Raw genomic sequence first — 17,398 nt, 5'->3', positions numbered from 1 at the left:
CCACCTCTATTTGCTCACTGGGAACTCAACATATGACAGGTTTTTTGGGGGTTTTTTTGGAGTTCTAATTAGGAAAATTTTTTCTTACATTAAGCTAAAACTTGCTTAAATTTAAATCAATGTTATTGTGAATTAAAATAACTGTTTTGCCCCTGCACCCTAAGGACCATAAACCTTTCCATCCAACTCACAGCTGTAACCTCCTTTATGTGCTGTTTTCTCCATGAGGAAATAGTAAAATGTTTTTAATTTAACATTTTAATGGTAAAATGTTAGCTCCAGAAGAACATGGACTGTCCTAATTTCCTATTTGTATCCTCAGCACTTCTTAAAGTGCTCTGAAAATAGTAAACACTTAGTAAATGTTCTTTTCTCTCTCTCTCAAAAAATTCAGTCCAATCCAACAAGCATTTTACAAACACCTATTTTCTAAAAGGAGCTATCCTGGTGCTGGAGACAAAAAGACAAAATGAAAAACAATTCCTGTCCTCAAAGAGTTTACATCCTCGCAAAGAGACAGAACATGCAAATAGATAAGTGTATATGTGATAGATAGTATGATGAAAGAATGAGCACTGACAACTCGTGGGATCAGGAAAAGGCTTCCCAAAAGAGACAGCACATTAGCTGAACCTTAAAGGAAGGTAGGATTCTAAGAGGCAGAGGTGAGGAGGAAATGTCTCCCAGTCAGATGACAGCTTGGCACACAGACAGGAAATGGAACGTGTTATCCAGGAGCACTTGGACACAGGTTTGGATGAAGCATAAAGATCATGAAGGGAATGATGTGCAATAATAACCCTATAAAAGCACACTGCAGCCAAATTACAGGAGCTTTAAATGCCATACTGAAGAGTTTTTGGTTTTTGTTCTAGATGAAATAGGGAGCCAATTAAGTTTCCAGAGAAGGGGAGTGACATAGTCAGATTTGTACTTTAGGAAGATAATTTTGGCACTTATGTGGAGAATGGACTGGAGAAAAAGAGGTTGGAAACCAATTAGGGGACTGTTCCAATGGGCCAGGCAAGCAGAGATGAAGGTCTGAACTAGAGTGAGAATGACCTGAGCAGAGAAAAAGATTTGAGAGGTTCCATGGGGGTAGAATTGCCAAGATCTAACAACTGACTGGATGAAGGTAGAGGCAGAAGAAAAGGAAACAGTTAAGAATAATCCCAGCACATTTGCTATACGTGTCCTTTTACCTGACATAATCTAAATGCTCATTCTTCCTAATTCAGAAACTGATGTTTGTTCCAGTTGCAAAAGTTAGAACCATAGAATCAAAGAATTTTAGAGCTAAACCTTAGAGATTTTCTAGTCCAAATACTCTTTTTGAGAGATAGGGAAATTGCAGCCCAATGAGATGAAGTAATTTGCTCAAGGTGACACAGATTCATTTTGCAAATAAATAACTGATTATTTATTTTATAAACTATAGCCAAAGGAAGCAGAAACATATGAAACCAAATGAAGAATAATCAAGACAATTTGCTAATTTTAAAATCATGCATTCAAACCACCTTATCCCTTTTTAAATTTTACTTCATTAGAAACAGAAAATATAGAGGGAAATAAATCTTTCCTTCATCCATGCATACAACCTTCACATGAAGCTGTTTCTACTTAAAATACTCTTAAAAATGTAACAAAGGCATCTCAATAAAACATTTTAAGTCCTGAGCAAATTTACTCATCAGTGAAATGGAGGATGAAGGAACTCCTCAGGCTCCCTCCCATCTTTAGCTCACTTGCCTCCGGGGCCACCTGCCGTTTCTGGCTGTTAACGTCCTCCAGGGCCTGGAAATAACTCTGCAGGAACTCGGAGGCTTGCTGCCATTGGTGCTTCAGCACAGCTTCTTGTATGAAATTTAAACAAATACTTGTCGTCCGAGTAAAATTTGTCCCGTTATGGCCATGATTCACTTTAAAAAATAAAGTTAAGCAGACAGTCACCACAGAGCACAAGGAATAACTAAATTTGCTAGTAAAACTAGTCCCTGCAAAAGGTCGCTTTGACCAAGATTATTTCATAATAACATCATTAATACGTTAAAAAAGAACACCCCTCTAAGGTCTGGAAACACTGGCATAACAGTTATCCATTTATAACATTGTGCTTTTGTGGCACAGTCACAGAACCAAAGAAAGTTAGAGCTGGAATAATCATGTCCTATCCCTGATCCCATTTTACAGATGAGGAAACTGAGCTTCAAAGGGGTGAAGTGACTTGTACAAAATCACACAGTTAATTCCCAGGGGTAAGACTAGAATTGGCTCTCCTGATTTCCAATAAGGACCTAGTCATTACTTTGTGTGTTGGCAGACAATAACATACTTGCTTCAAATGCTTCAATTAACATCATTATGAAGGGTATGCCTGTACAATATGTTAAATTACCTCAAGTCCTTGTCAAAGTTGGTGACTGAGGTCTGTTTTACAGTCACAAAATTTCAGAATGGGAAAGAACCTCAGGGATCATCTCCTTAAACCCAAGCCTGAAAACACCCTCAGCAACTGATTATCCAGCTCTCTGACTGAACCCTCCAAAGAGAAGCAATCTCTTGTATCCTGAGGCATTGTGGGCACTTGGACTGAGTCTAAGAAGATCAAATTGAAGAGGCGTAAAGGTAAAGTCTTACATTTGAGTTTTAAAAAAATCTATTTCATAAGTACATGATGGGAAGGTATAATTGTTTAGCAGCTTGTCCTAAAAACATCTGGGGATTTTAATGAACTCCAAGTTCAAAATGAATTAGCAGTATGATGTGGCAGCCAGAAATTTAACTTTTAGAACTACTAATAAAATAATTAGAAATCTTAATTAGAAAAATTAATCATTCTTCTGTACTATGCCTTGGTCAGATGACATCTGGAACATTACGCTTAATTTTGGTCACCATGGTTTAAAAAAGACATTGACAAGAAGGGGAGCATCCAAAGGATGAACAGGATCCATATCCTATAAAAAGTGGTCAAAACTGGGGGTGTTTAGCCTGGAGAAGTCTGGGGAACTTGCGGCTTTTTCCAAGTATCTGAAAGACTCTGAGGTGGAAGAGGGGTTGTACTTGTTTTGTTGGTCATCAGAAATCAGGCCCAGGAGGGGCAAGAGGTGCCAAGAGGCAAATCTAGGGTTATTGTCAAAAAGAAGCTTTCTACCAGTTGTGGAAGGAGAGGCTCTTACTTCATTAGATGTGTTTGGGCAGAGACTGAAGTCCCTTTCTCAAGCATGTTTTACCCATACTTTTCAGGTATGGGTTGAACTAGATGAATGCTGAGGTCTCTTCCAACTCAAAAATCCTGTGATTCTGCAGCTGAATTGTTTATATATCCTTTGACTCTAAAATGTCCTAAGGAGGTTAGAGAGATCAATAAAAGTCCCATTTATACCAACATATTTTACAAATATATTGCAAATAGTGTTTTTTGTTGTTGCAAAAAAAACGAGAAACAAAGTAGGTTCCCACTGACTGGGGAATCACTGAACAAACTGTGATGAATGAATGTAATAGAAAGAATATTACTGAACCATAAATGACAACGGTCAGGAATTCAAAGAAACATAAGACTTACATAAATTGATATAGATTTTAAAAAACAGAACTAGAACAATATAAGCAATAACTATGATAAAACAAAGAAAAATAGTAAAAAGTGTTTGAATTAAGATTAATTAAATAACTAATGCTGACCAAAGAAAACAGAAAATAAAACACATTTCCCTGTTCTTAGCATATGCTGCTTAGTTGGTTTGTTTTGTTTACCTGTTTTTCCTTGTAATATGGGAGGATTCAAAAGTAAAAGACCAAATATCAGGAAATGATCATGATGTAAAACAAGAAGTATCCAGAAAAGGTTAAAAACAAAGACTACCAGGGAAATCACCTTTTTCAGAAAATATACCAATACAAGATTCATCCCTGTTTTACTACTTTACTCACTGAATTTCTACGGGAGAGACTATCAAATGTTTTGTTGAAACAAAGACATACTAAGACATGCTACAGAATTATCTACCAATTCTATCAAGAAAATAATGGCATGATCTGTTTTAAGTGACCCCAAGTTATATGCTAATCATGATCATTTATTTCCTAAGTGTTCACAAATCATAAATTTATGGTTTGTCTCTAAAATGCCTCTGAATCAGTGTGGATACATATTAGATATATTCATCAGTCTTCTGTCTGTAGAATCCATATTTTTCTCCTTTTTGCAGAATTCCAGAGTTCTAGCACCTCTTCCATGTTCCATGAATCTACAAAGATTACTGATAACCTGTTGCTGATCTCACTGGCATCTTCTTTCAGTACCACAGAATGTTATTTGACCAGGTGACAAGGTCAGTTACTGTAGCCAGGTGTTCTCTGACAATCTCCTCAACTATCCTTGGCTCCAATTCTCTCTTAATCACATTTCTCCTACCCTTTCCAGTCTGAAGATTATTCTCCTTGAAGGAAAAGAGAAAAGCAAAACAGCTGAGTCCTTCTGCCTTCTCTGTCATTTTTTTAACATTAACACCATCCATCACAAGAAGTAGGACTGTAACTGTCTGGTTTAGTTTGCCCAACACGTAACCTTGAAAGATCTTTGTTGCTGCCCTTAGAACATCGAACTCTGACATTTCTGACATTATTCTAAAAAAAAATAGTGTCAATCTCTTTGTGTTTAACTCAGTTATGCATCTTCCTTGAATTTTTCAAAGATGTCCTTTTAAATTCCGAACTCAGTACCCTATATGTTTAAATATATCTTTCTAGATGTGTTTTCCTTTTCTTCCACATCAGAACCACTGAAGATTCTGGAGATTTTATTGTCAGAATTTAATTTGGGGGTAACAATATAGGGAACTTCCATACTCACCTATTTTAACTTCTAATCCAAAAAACACCACCACTAAGACCTATCTGACAAGTAATCATCTATCTTCCACTGCTTCCCATTTCCATTTGGCAAATTTTATTTTTAGAATCATAGACAATGAGATTACATCTATTATTCTTTAGATTTTCTGAAATCTGCTTTCCTAAAGTCTGGAGCATATATCTAACTAGGTTCAGTATTCTCTTCCTTAGCTATTGTAAACCCCAAGATGTATCACTTTCTTCCCCTGTCACTTCCACATCTGCAACCTGTTCTTCCTGGTTGGTCAGAATTAGGTCCAAAGTATCTATTCCTTTGGTTGTTTCCCTTACTTTGTGCAAGAGAACAGGAAATTTTTTTTTTTAATTTTTTAATTTATTTTCAGTGTTCTACACTTACTACCATATAACTTAGATTTTTTTTCCCTCACTCCCCAAGATGGCATACAATTTTATATAGGCTCTACACATACATTCCTATTAAATACATTTTTACCTTAGTCATGTTGCATAGAAGAACTAAAATGAATGGGAGAAATCACATAATAAACCAAAATGTAATACACACACACAAAAATGATCTGCTACATTCTGCGATTGAATTCCATAGTTCGTTCTTTGGATGTGGAAGGTATTTTGCCTTAGAAGACCATTGGGAATTTCTTAAGTCCTTGCATTGCAATGAAGTTCTAAGTCTACCAGAAAATCCTCGCACACTGTGGTCGTTGCTGTGTACAAAGTTCTCCTGGTTCTGCTCCTTTCACTCAGCATCAGATCATATAAGTCTTTCCAGGCCTCTCTGAAGTCTTCCTATTCATCATTTCTTATAGCACAACAGTATTCCCTTACTTTCATATACCACAATTTATTCAGCCATTCCCCAATTGATGGGCATCTCCTTGATTTCCAGTTTTTCGCCACCACAAAGAGAGCTACTATAATTACTTTTGTAGATGTGGGACCCTTTCCCATTGTTATGATCTCTTGGGGATACAGTCCTAAAAGTGGTATTGCTGGGTCAAAGAGTATGCACATTTTTGTAGCCCCCTGGGCATAGTTCCAAATTGCTCTCCAGAATGGTTGGACCAGCTCACAGCTCCACCAACAATGAATTAGAGTTCCAACTCTCCCACATCTTCTCCAACATTTATCATCTTCCTGTTTTGTCATGTTAGCCAATCTGATAGGTGTGATGTGGTATCTCAGAGCTGTTTTGATTTCCATCTCTCTAATCAAAAGTGATTTAGAGCATTTTTTCATATGACTATAGATAGCTTAATTTCTTCCTCTGAAAACTGCCTGTTCATACCCTTTGACCATTTATCAATTGGGGAATGACTTGTATTCTTGTACATTTGACTCAGTTCTCTATATATTTCAGAAATGAGGCCTTTATCACAGATACTAGTTGCAAAAATTCTTTCCCAGTTTTCTGCTTCCCTCCTAATCTTGGTTGCACTGGGTTTGGCTGTGCAAAAACTTTTCAGTTTAATGTAGTCATAATTATCCATTTTGCACTTCATAATGCTTTCTATCTCTTGTTTAGACAAAAATTCTTCCCTTCTCCATAAATCTGATAAATGCACTGTTCCTTGCTCCCCTAATTTGTTTATAGTATCAATCTTTATACCTAGATCATGTACCCATTTGGACTTTATTTTTGTATACGGTGTCAGGCATTGGTCTATGCCTAGTTTCCACCACACTGTTATCCACTTTTCCCAGCAATTTTTGTCAAACAATGAGTCCTTATCCCAGAAGCTAGGGTCCTTGGGTTTATCAAACAGTAGATTGCTATATTCACTGACTGCTGCATCTTGAGTACGTAGCCTATTCCACTGGCCTACCCTTCTGTTTCTTAGCCAGTACCAAGTGGTTTTGATAATTGCTGCTTTAAAATACAATTTGAGATCTGGTGGAGCTAGGCCATCTTCCCTAGCAGAGAATAGGCAATTTAACAGATTTTCTGCTTTTAGTGATTTTTCTGGTAGCTATTCAGAGAAGTAAAATCTCTCACTACCACTATATCTTTCTTCTTTGTAGTTTTCATGATCTCTATCAGGAAAGTGTTATCTATATTCTCTACCTGGCCAGGTAATGTATAAGGCTATAATGATGAAATTCATACTATATCACTGTTTCTTTTACCAGCTAATTCTTTGGACAAATATACCTTTATGTCATTCTTTATTTCTCACTCTCTATCACCTCACATAGCCAAGCAACAGCCAATAGTTGATGTTCCTAGGTCCACAATACTTACCACATCTGAGCCCTTCTCAGTGGACTCAAACAACTATCACCTTGGCTCAGGTACTCATCACCTCTTTCCTGCACTCCTGAAAGAGCTTTATACTTGGTTTCCTACTTCGAGTCAATCCCACCTGCACAGAGCAGCTAAAATTACTGTCCTTAAACACAGATCTCTCTCCTAAATTTCAATGTCTCCCTATTGCCTCTAGGATAGGAGTTGTTTTTTAATTGTTTGTTTATTTATTTATGTACTGGGACTACTCTTAGGCAGCCTGGTGAAATTTAGGAATTTTTTTCTCAGAATGTTTTTAAATACTCAGATTTACAAAAGAAACCAACTATATTGCAATAGTTATCAAAATATTTTTTAAAAAATTCACAGACCTCAGATTAAGCACCTTTGCTCTAGGATAAAATGTAAAATCCTTTGTTTGGCTTTTTAAAGACTCTCAGGAAATGTTGCCAACTCTTTCCACTCTTATTATTTTCACTTGGTCAATACGCTGAGAACTTACTGTGTGTTAGGACATAAAGAATAACTTCAAGTTTGAGTAGTTAACTCCTAAGCACTTTAGACATCTAATAATTTGTCCTCTGCTATCTTCTCTTAATAGTTGTCCAAATGGATGGCTTGACAATGTTTCTCAAGAGGACTTTGAATTTATAAACAAAAGGAAGTCACATGAGTCTGTGTATAATTAATTGGACAGATTGATTTGGATACCAGTCACAAGATTAATTCTTTTTGAAATTAACATATAAAAATGTGACAAATTCAGCTTTCATTGTGAACTACTATTCCACCTTGTGGAAAAGGCACTTCTTCAATTACTTTAATAGACTATAAGGCAGAGTTAAGAGCATTTTCAATTTGTAATTATGGACACATAATTTTCAGAGAGCAAAACCAAAGGATGGAAGTTTTTAGAAAAGTTTTCTGACAAGAATTTCTGTGAGTATATATAATTCAACAGATATATTTGGCTTACAATATAACAGTTCTATTTCAAATGTCTCGAGAATAGTAATTCCAATTTGTCTTGCTTACATGCAAATAAGACATAACACATATAGTCATGCTCTAGAATGACAGAATGGATTATATTATACTAAAATGTTATTTTCAATATTATTTTAGACCATTTAAAATAACTAGACAGTAGAAAATACCTGAGAGTATACCTGCCAAAACAGACACAGGAACTATATAAACATAAAACACATTTTTATACAAATAAAGCCAGATCTAAACAACTGAAATAATATTTATTGTTCATGGGTAGGTAAAGCCAATATAATAAAAGACAATCTTACCTAATTAATCTATTTATTCAATACCATCCCAATTAAATTACTAAAAACTATCTTAATGAATTAGGGAAAAAAAATAACAAGTTCAATTGGAGGAACAAAAGATCAGGAATTCCATAGAAACCAGGGAAAAAAGAGGTAAAGGAAGCAAATTCAGCAGTATCAGACCTTAAACTGTAAGGTGAAAGCATTGTTGAAGTATAAAATGGATAATTTCAATTATTATAAATTAAATATTTTCTTGTGTAAATAAAACCTACGTAGTCAAGAAAAGAAGGAAAGCAGAAAATTGGGGAAAAATTTTCAGACAATCTCAGGATGTGACTGGGTTGGAACACTGCTGTGGCATAGGAAATAATGAGCTGGTTGATTTAAAAAAAACATAGAAAGATGTGGTTTTATGAAGGAAGATGCTATCTACCTTCAGAGAAACAGATGACAAGTAGAAATAAGCACAGTATGGTCTTACATATATGTGTATGAGTGTATATTACATATACTTGTATGTTTATAGATATCTATCTATATACATATACATATATACACTCACACATATATACACATATATATCCATACTTAATTGTAGCCTTCTTCAGGGTGGAAAAGGAGGGGGAAAATATAAAGTAAAAAATGGACAGAAGAGAACAAGAGAAAACCTACAAGGAAGCAAAGAAAAGTTGGACAGCTTTGAAAACAATGTGTAGTATTTATTATATAGGTTTTCTTGAAATGGAAAATTATTGTTTTATATTGAATCCTCTCATGTTCTGCTGTGTACATGGAAATTTTTTTCCTTTTCTCATTTTGTATTTAAGTTTTTAATAAATAAGAAAATTTACAAAAAATGTTATTTTTTCATCCCTTGTTCTCTAATAGACATCATTTCCTAAAAAAAAAAAAAATCATCTCTAAATAGACAGCACTAAGTTCTATACTAAAATTTAACATGCTATAAAAATAAAATAGGTTAAAATCTAGTGGCAATGGTGGTCTTGATCTTTAAGAGCCCAAAGAACCAGTGAATTTTAGAGGTGAAGAAACCTTGAAAAGTCATCTGGTTGGTTGTTTCGCAAAAGTTGAAATCAGGAGTCCTTGACTTTGTTCCATCTGCCAGACACCAACCCTCACCACCCTTGCTTCTGTCAACATCCATAGCCCAGACATCTGTGGCCACACCCAACCTCACAGTTTTCTTTGATATCACCATTGATAACAAGTCCCTGGACTTGTTATCAATGGTACTTTTGAGCTCCATGCAGACAAGATTCCAAAGACAGTAGAAAATTTCTATGCTCCAAGCACAGAGAGAAGGGATTTGGTTATAAGAGAGTCTGCTTTCAAAAAATTATTCCTAAGTTCATATACCAGGGTGGTAACTTCACCTGCCATAAGCCACTGGTGGCAAGTCCATCTCTGATGAGAATTTCATCACTGGTCCTGGCACCTTGTCCATAGCAAATGTTGGGCCCAACACAAATGGCACCCAGTTTTTCATCTTAGGACTGACTGGCTAGATGGCAAGCATGTGATCTTTGGCTAAGTGAAAAAATATATGAACATCATAGAAGCCATGGAGTACTTCATTTCCTGGGATGGCAAGAATAGCAAGAAGATCACCACTCCTGACTGTGGACACCTCTCATAAGTGGCTTATTTTGTTTTTGGGGATTTTTTTGCTTTTATCTTAACCACTAAACCATTCCTCTAAACCAGGAAGAGCCCCCTAAATTCCTACTGCTCTCATACCCTATAATGCTTGTGCTCTCACTTGCTACAGTTCTCTTTGGATTCCTTTCACAAGTCTGAATAGGCAATATAGTTAAGTTTATGATTATGAAATAAAAACTCAAGTACAAAAAAGTCATTTTGTCTAAACACCTCATTTTACAGATGAAGGAGCTAAGAAGCAAAGACGTAAATTTATCTACCCAAAGTCCCAATGACAATATTTGCCAGAGTGACATCTAGAATCTAAGTCTTGCCTGATTCTCAATCCAATTATCTTTCCAAAAAATATAAGCTAGAGTTAAGAATATATACTATACAGTTATCCTTTCCACCTTACAACTTTCCCCACTGTGGTTTCTATATATTGTGGGCCAGCATAAAAAATTAAAAGGAAATTTTGGGGGAGTTTTGTGGAAGCCACACATGAAACTAAAAGGACAGCAGATGACACAGAGTCAAATACTTAACCTAAATTTTATAAGGTATTGTAAACACTCCATGAAAGAAAAAGAAAATAATCAGACCTCTTCTCTGGTACGAAGAGAGGGCCAAAACATTTTAAGTAGATTTTCCAGATTACAGGGGTGCTGCACCCCTAACCCCCTACTTCTCAATGTGGAAAGGATAACTGCATATAGTATATAGCTCATAACCCTATACTAGGGAAACATACTTCCCTAGAACCCTAAGAGTATATGAGGCCCACTTTCAGTGAAAGAATAAGATTTATAAAGAAATCCTCATGATATGGTAACTCTTATTTATCTAGAATCCAAACAATCAGGAAGCCCAAATTCCTATATCTGTTTTTCATATTGTGTATATTATTCCCATAGTTCAGCTCCACTTACCTATACTCTGGATGTGCTGTAAACGCCAAGGTAAATGTATTTCTGGACCAGCGCCTACTGATGCTTCTACTTGATCATCCTCTTCCCCAGGACTCGTTAGTTCATCACTGAAAGTATCCATATCTACTCCAAATGAAAAAGAATATTTACAAATTCTGCACATAAATCTATAGCTCAAAAAGCATTTTTAAAAAACTAACAAATATAGCATGCACTTCAATGTGCCTGGAATTTCCTTTAGTTTAAAACAAAATTGAGCTGTCAGTAGTAACTGAAATGGACCAGAAGGTAACATCCATATAAATCAATTTAAAAAGACATTTATTAAGCACTTTCAGTATATAGGCACCTAGGTGGCACAGCAGATAGAGTCCCTGGAGTCAGGCCTGGGCATGGAGTCAGGAAGACTCATCTTCCTGAGTTCAAATCTGGCCTCAGACAATTCCTAACTGTGTGACCCTGGACAAGTCACTTATCAGTGTCTGCCTCAATTGGCATGATCTCTAAGGTTCCTTCAAGCTTCAAATCTAAGATCTTAATACAAGTTTTATAGGTTTTAACAATGTAAATCAGTCATGGTTTTGCTCAAGTTAACAGATATTAACAGAGGACTGGACTTGGTGAAATTTCCTTTGATTAGTAATTATGTGACACATGCCCTCTGGGCCTCAGTTTTCTCATACAGTCTACTCAAGTCCTCTCACTGTTAAATCTGTGACAAGACACTACTGATTCTACCAGCCTGCTTTAACAAGTGATCAGAGATAGGATAAAGTGTAAAAAGAATCACAATTTTCTAATTAGTGGTTTGATGTGTAGAACAATGGTATCAATCCCAAACAGAAACAGAGTCCACTAAATTCTAAATAATAAGGATCCCTGAAGCTGCATATTAACTTAAGAAACCACATATTAACATTATCTATGTTCTATGTATATTTATTTTGCTAAATAGTTTTCAATTACTTCTTAATCTGGTTGGGAGTATTTGAGATTTCTACTGTAGACAATTACTTAATATTTTGTTATATAAGAGGAGCTTAGAATTCATTAAGAATGACAGAACAATTTAGTTGAAGAAAAACAGACAAGAAATAATCTGAGTACACCACAAAGTATTATATAATATAACAGAGGTTCATGGAATGTTAGAGGTGGATGAACCTTTAGAAATCAACTCAGCTTCCTCATTTTCAAAGGCTTAATCTTTAGGCACTTCAGCTTCTTTTTTTAAATGTGGTAAGTCATATTGTCTGCCCAAATGAAATAACACACAAGGAGCACCAGGGACAGGACCTGTCACTTCACTGACAGGGGGAACTCCTATGAGAAAACTCCTCCCACCAAGGTGGGTCAGGGCCTCTTCTATAACTCAGAGTTGTCTACAGCACCAAGTGGATAAGTGACTTGACCAGGGTCATACAGTCACTACATGTCAGCCTTGGCCCAAGGACAGCTCTCACTACATACACCATAACTCACTCTCTAAAAGCACAGGACAAGCGCCGGACTCGCACGTCCGCGTGGAGCTAAGTGACACCGTGGGCAGAGCCCTGAGCTGGAGGTCTGCAGAACCTGAGTCAGGATCAGTCCGCCGCAGCCCCTGCTTCCAAGGTGGTTGTGAGGGCATCATCAGACAGCCTACGGCATGGCCCTCGCAAGCCCCACGGATCTTTAAAGCCTCCTTTTTGTCATCCCTGCCCTGACACTTCACCACGGAGCTGCGTAATTCCCAGCAGGGCACACAAAAACGCTGGGCACCTCCGCTTCTCCTGGCTCCAGGCACTTTCTCAAACTGACCCCCGAGTCTGGACCGCTCTTCCTCCTCGGCTCTGACCACTGACCTCCCCGGCTGGTCCCAACTAAAAATCCCGCCTCCTACAGGAAGCCTTCCCCCACCCTCTGGGTTGCAGGGCTTTCCCTCGGCTCGCTATTTCCTGTTTACCTAGTATACAGCTGTCTTTGCATGGATCTGTCCGCAGGGTGTCCCCTCAATTAGACTGCGAGCTCCTTGGGGGCGGGAACTGCCCCCTGCCCAGCGCTGGGCACACGCTGGGTGTAGTAGGCGCTTGCTAGGGGTCGTGAGGTTAGGAGGAAGTTACTTTATAAACCCCCGTAGAAGTCCTTCTCCATCCCCATCATCGCCATCATCATCTTCATCGCCACCGCAGGGCTTTGATCACTAGCTTCGTAAAGTTTAGGACCTCCATCACAGAGGTTTCGTAATTGGGACGAGACTTAACAGACGACGGCCGTGACCTCACCAATTACCGCCCCTCCTCAGCCGGAGCGACGAGCAGAGGGTCCTAGGCCACCTCCCCGCCTCCGGTCTGCCCTCCCAGTTACGCGGTTACCATGGCAACCAAGCCTCGCCTCCCCGGGGGTAGAGGAGGGAAAGGAAGCGAGGGAAGGGAGAGGGCAGGGGCTCGAGTTCCCAAGGCAACAAGGCCGAGCCATTACTAAAAAAATAAATAAGCGGGCCCAGACGTAAGGGGACGTCCGAGACTAGGCCCAGTCACCGTTAGCGGCTCCTGAATCTGTGAATTCTCATTCTGACACTTACCGGAGCTCGGCTCTGGCCTCTTTCCACCTCTCCTTAGGACCCAGAGGAAACCCCGCGGAAGTTCAGACAGCCCGGGAGCATGCAGTGAAACGCACAGCGGAGCACGATCCGACGGCGCATGCGCTCGCGTGTTGCCTTATAGAGAGCGCTTGCGTCACTTCCTTTGACCCCCCCCCCCCTTTTCGGCGCCTCTCGCCTCCCCCGCTTCCGGCGTCTGAGGATCCCGCATTCCCGGAATAGGTTTTCCCGTCACTGTGGTCTCAGATCCGGAGAATGAGGGGTTTAGGGTGACACTTGAGTGCCTGGCCGCTGATGACCCCTGACCTTTGACTCTTGATGAACTTGCCAGCTTGGCTTTGCGCGCAGCTGTTGATGCGCAGAGGAAGCACGAGGACCGAGGGTTGGAGCTGTCCTGCCAGAAAGGCTTAGGCTGTCCTCGTCTGTCCGAGCGCTCCACTCCTGTTTTGGGCAGAAGAAGAAGAAAGCGGGAGACGGGAATCACTGTTAAACAGTGTTTAACTGTGCATAGTTATGATTATGCCCGTGCCAACATATTCCTAATGGATGCTTTTACTTTGCCTTGAACCTTAAAAAAGGAATTCTCCCCTTCCAGCCTTGGCAGGACACTGAGCGTCCCCTGATCACAAGTACGTGACTTGAGAAGCCAGCCAGGCTGGGCAGGAGGCGAGCAGACAGAAGCACATTTCGCCCGTCTTAGGTTTCGAGGCGCCCAGCCCAGAGACGAGCCTGCTCTGAAATAGGGTGCAGCCCTTCAAATGGAGGAGAAATTAGACCATTCTGCTTCATTTCACAAAGTCGAACTAGGAATAAATAGCTCATTAGCCATCAGAGAAAGGCAAATTTCACTTCAGCGTGAGGAAACATTCTGAATTTAGAGTGCTCAGGAAGTGGATGGGATGTCTCAGAAAAAGAGTTTACCTCATGGGAGGTCTTCTAGAAGATACCACTTAAAAGGGATAGTTTAGCAAGCGTATCGTATGAGAAATGCCCTGCATTTGGTTGTAGGATCTGGGTTTGAATCCTGGATCTATGTACTACCTATGTGACCTGGAGCAAGTAGTTTAATCTCAAGGTCTCGTCGCTAAAATAGAGATTTGAGCTAGATGACCTCTAAGTTTCTTTCCAGCTTTAAATGTAAATTCTTAAGGGACTCTTACCATGTGTAGGTTAGATTATATGATCTCTGAGTTCCTTCCCAACTCTAAGGCTGACAGTTTCTGAAGGCAATATACTTGGAAAAATCAATAAGGATTCATCACCCCATTACATTAATATGGGTATGGAAAAACAGATAGGAAGATGCCTGAGCTTGGTAAGGAAACTTAACAGAACTACAGGCAACAAATGTATAACCTACATCAAATTGCTTGCACTCTCAAGGAGAAAGGGAGGGAGAGAATCTGGAACTCAAAAAATTTTTAAAAACAAATGTTAAAAATTGTTTTTACATGAAATTGGGGAAAACATTTTTCAAAAAGAGCTGCAGGCATCACCTGAGGATTTGGCTGATGAAATCTTGAGCTGAAATAATTTATGAAATTAAAAATTTAATTCAACACAATAAATGGCTACTATGCGCAAAGTACTTCGCTAAACCGCAAAGATATAAAAACAGTGCAGTCGCATGATCATAGAATTTTGACTAAAAAGTGCTTCTACAGCTCATCTGATCCAGCTATACAATTTTACACATGAGAACCTGAGTGAAAAGTGATTTTCTTAAGGTGATTATTTTTTGATTTAGAGGGACAATGAAGCTTTGAAAGGTTGAAAGATTTATCGCAAGTCAACATTGGTCATTAGTATGAGTGGAAAGTTCATCCTTACCTTCCAGCTTAGAGTCCAGTCTCAGAAGATGAGGTGAGCTACCTCCATGCTATGTATTACCCTTAGATTTGAGCTGTTCATCTCATTTCTCCCATCTTGATGCATTATGGATCATTTTCTCATCTTCAGTTTTTTCTCTGTTTATTTACAGTCTATCTGTAAATATGCTTAAGCCTCCCTTCTACTAAATTTTTTTTTCATTGATCTTGTTACCCCTTCAAACTATCTCCTATATCTCTTCCCCTTCAGTGATCAACTTCTAGAACCTTGCAATCTAGCTTTGATTGCTCCCACTTAGTTTAAACTGCTCTCTCACAAATACTCAATGACTTAGTTGGCAGATTGAATAGACTTTTCCCTGTATGCTCCTTAATTTCTCTGCAGCATTCCTTACTGTTGAACATCGCCTTCTTCACACTGCCTTCTCCTTTGACCTCTATAACAGCTCTCTCCTGGTTGTCCTCCCTATCTAACGCTTAATGGTCTCCTTTGGCCACCACAACAATGGCCAACAGAAACTGTTATGAACTAGTATGCAAAAAGTTAATCAGCAAACCTATCTGAATACCCGCTGTGAGTCAGGCGCTGTGCTATGTGCTGAGTATATGAAAATACATATTAGTAAATGCAAAGTACATATAAAGTAAAAGAGGAGGTACTAACAACCAGAGAGATGCACAGAAAAATAATTTAGAAGAGAAGACAAATAACAAGTTTGTTTCTGGCTTGTTAAATTTTATAAACATTTTTTAAAACTATAACAAGTTTACAGACATGGATAGAGCATTTATTAAATGCTTAACACATGTCAAGCTCTCAGAACACAAAAAGAAGACAGCCTTTGCTCACAAGGAGCTTATATTCTGCTATGGGAAAACAAAATAAAGCAACCAGTATGGAGGTGGAACACATTGGTGAGTGAGCAAGATGGAAGTAAGTGTTTATAAAGAGCTTACCAGAGGTTCGGTGACTTGTCCAGCGTCATACAGCTAGTAAATAAATGACTGTGGCTAGATTGGAACTCAGGTCTTCTTAACTCCAATCCCAACATTAGATTATCCCCTATTAGACTGTGAGCCCCTTGAGGGCAAGAACTGTTCTTTACCTATTTTTGTATCCTCCTTACTTAATACCATGCACATAGTAGGCACTTAATAAATGTTTACTGATTGACTAGTAGCAGTCCACCCCAAAGCTTAGCTGGAGAGTGAACTATGTGGTTAGACCTTCTCATGTGACAGACAGCTCCAGGCAAAATGGAATCATCTACCTTTTACTAGACTTCTGTCTCTAAGGTGGGACAGCCAGTTTGGAGTAAAGTAGATCTATATGGTGATGGAGCAGGCCAGAGTCTTATGTACAATCACAATACAATTTCATATACAATCATTTTTATTCTTTGTGGTACATTAAAATATTTTGTGTTGATATTCCAAGGTACAAAAGGTAAAGATTTTGAAATGAAAACAACTTGCCTAACAAAATTGAATACAATCTTGTAAGGGCAAAAAATGAAGCTTCACTGAAGTAAAGGGCTTTCAAATATTCCTGATGAACTCCTGAGTTGAAAAGGAAATTTAAAATACAAATAAAAGAGTCAAGAGAAAAATAAGAAATGTAAAAATGAGTGATTAATCAGAAGGGACTTAATAAGAATGAACTGCTTACATTCTAAAGGAGGGAAGAGAGTATAAAAGGGTTCTTTTAGTATTCTAATGCCATCATTCTGGGTAATAGGCCATTATTCTGTAGGAAAGGGCCAGACATGCTCACCAGCTACCAATCAATTGCTATCTGTAGCAGATGGCCTGCATCTCCACATGGCTCGGTGATGTGGTGAAGAAGATACGGGAGGCGGGAGAAGAAAGACCAACTCGGTTTATTGATCTGAGGGTCCGGGTATTTATAGACAGAAACTGCAAGCCTACCAACATTCTGCTTTGTCTCCTGCCCTAGTGATTAAATCAGTCTTATAAGATTAAAT

At 38.5% G+C, this 17,398-nt stretch overlaps 1 protein-coding gene and 1 pseudogene across 4 annotated transcripts in view; one reads left to right on the top strand and one right to left on the bottom strand.

The window, feature by feature from the left end:
• Positions 1-14,025, bottom strand: part of TAF1A (TATA-box binding protein associated factor, RNA polymerase I subunit A) — a 42,414-nt gene extending 28,389 nt beyond the window's left edge. The window contains exons 1-4 of one of the 4 annotated variants that reach the window (XM_072647781.1): positions 13,567-13,679; positions 12,949-13,189; positions 11,004-11,126; positions 1,753-1,922 (exon numbers count right to left, since the gene is read on the bottom strand). In XM_072647781.1, the coding sequence (XP_072503882.1) occupies positions 1,753-1,922; positions 11,004-11,124 (291 nt within the window). In that variant the 5' untranslated portion in view covers positions 11,125-11,126; positions 12,949-13,189; positions 13,567-13,679. Of the gene's footprint in view, positions 1-1,752; positions 1,923-11,003; positions 11,127-12,485; positions 12,859-12,948; positions 13,344-13,566 lie in introns of those variants that run through there. The other 3 variants (XM_072647779.1, XM_072647780.1, XM_072647782.1) reach the window with 3 other exon arrangements.
• On the top strand, positions 9,408-10,069 carry LOC140530468 (peptidyl-prolyl cis-trans isomerase A-like; annotated as a pseudogene).
• Positions 14,026-17,398: the final 3,373 nt, after the last annotated feature.

This window comes from Notamacropus eugenii, chromosome 2, assembly GCF_028372415.1.
Source record: "Notamacropus eugenii isolate mMacEug1 chromosome 2, mMacEug1.pri_v2, whole genome shotgun sequence".
Taxonomy (NCBI): domain Eukaryota; kingdom Metazoa; phylum Chordata; class Mammalia; order Diprotodontia; family Macropodidae; genus Notamacropus; species Notamacropus eugenii.
This window is presented reverse-complemented; position numbering and strand designations above follow the sequence as displayed.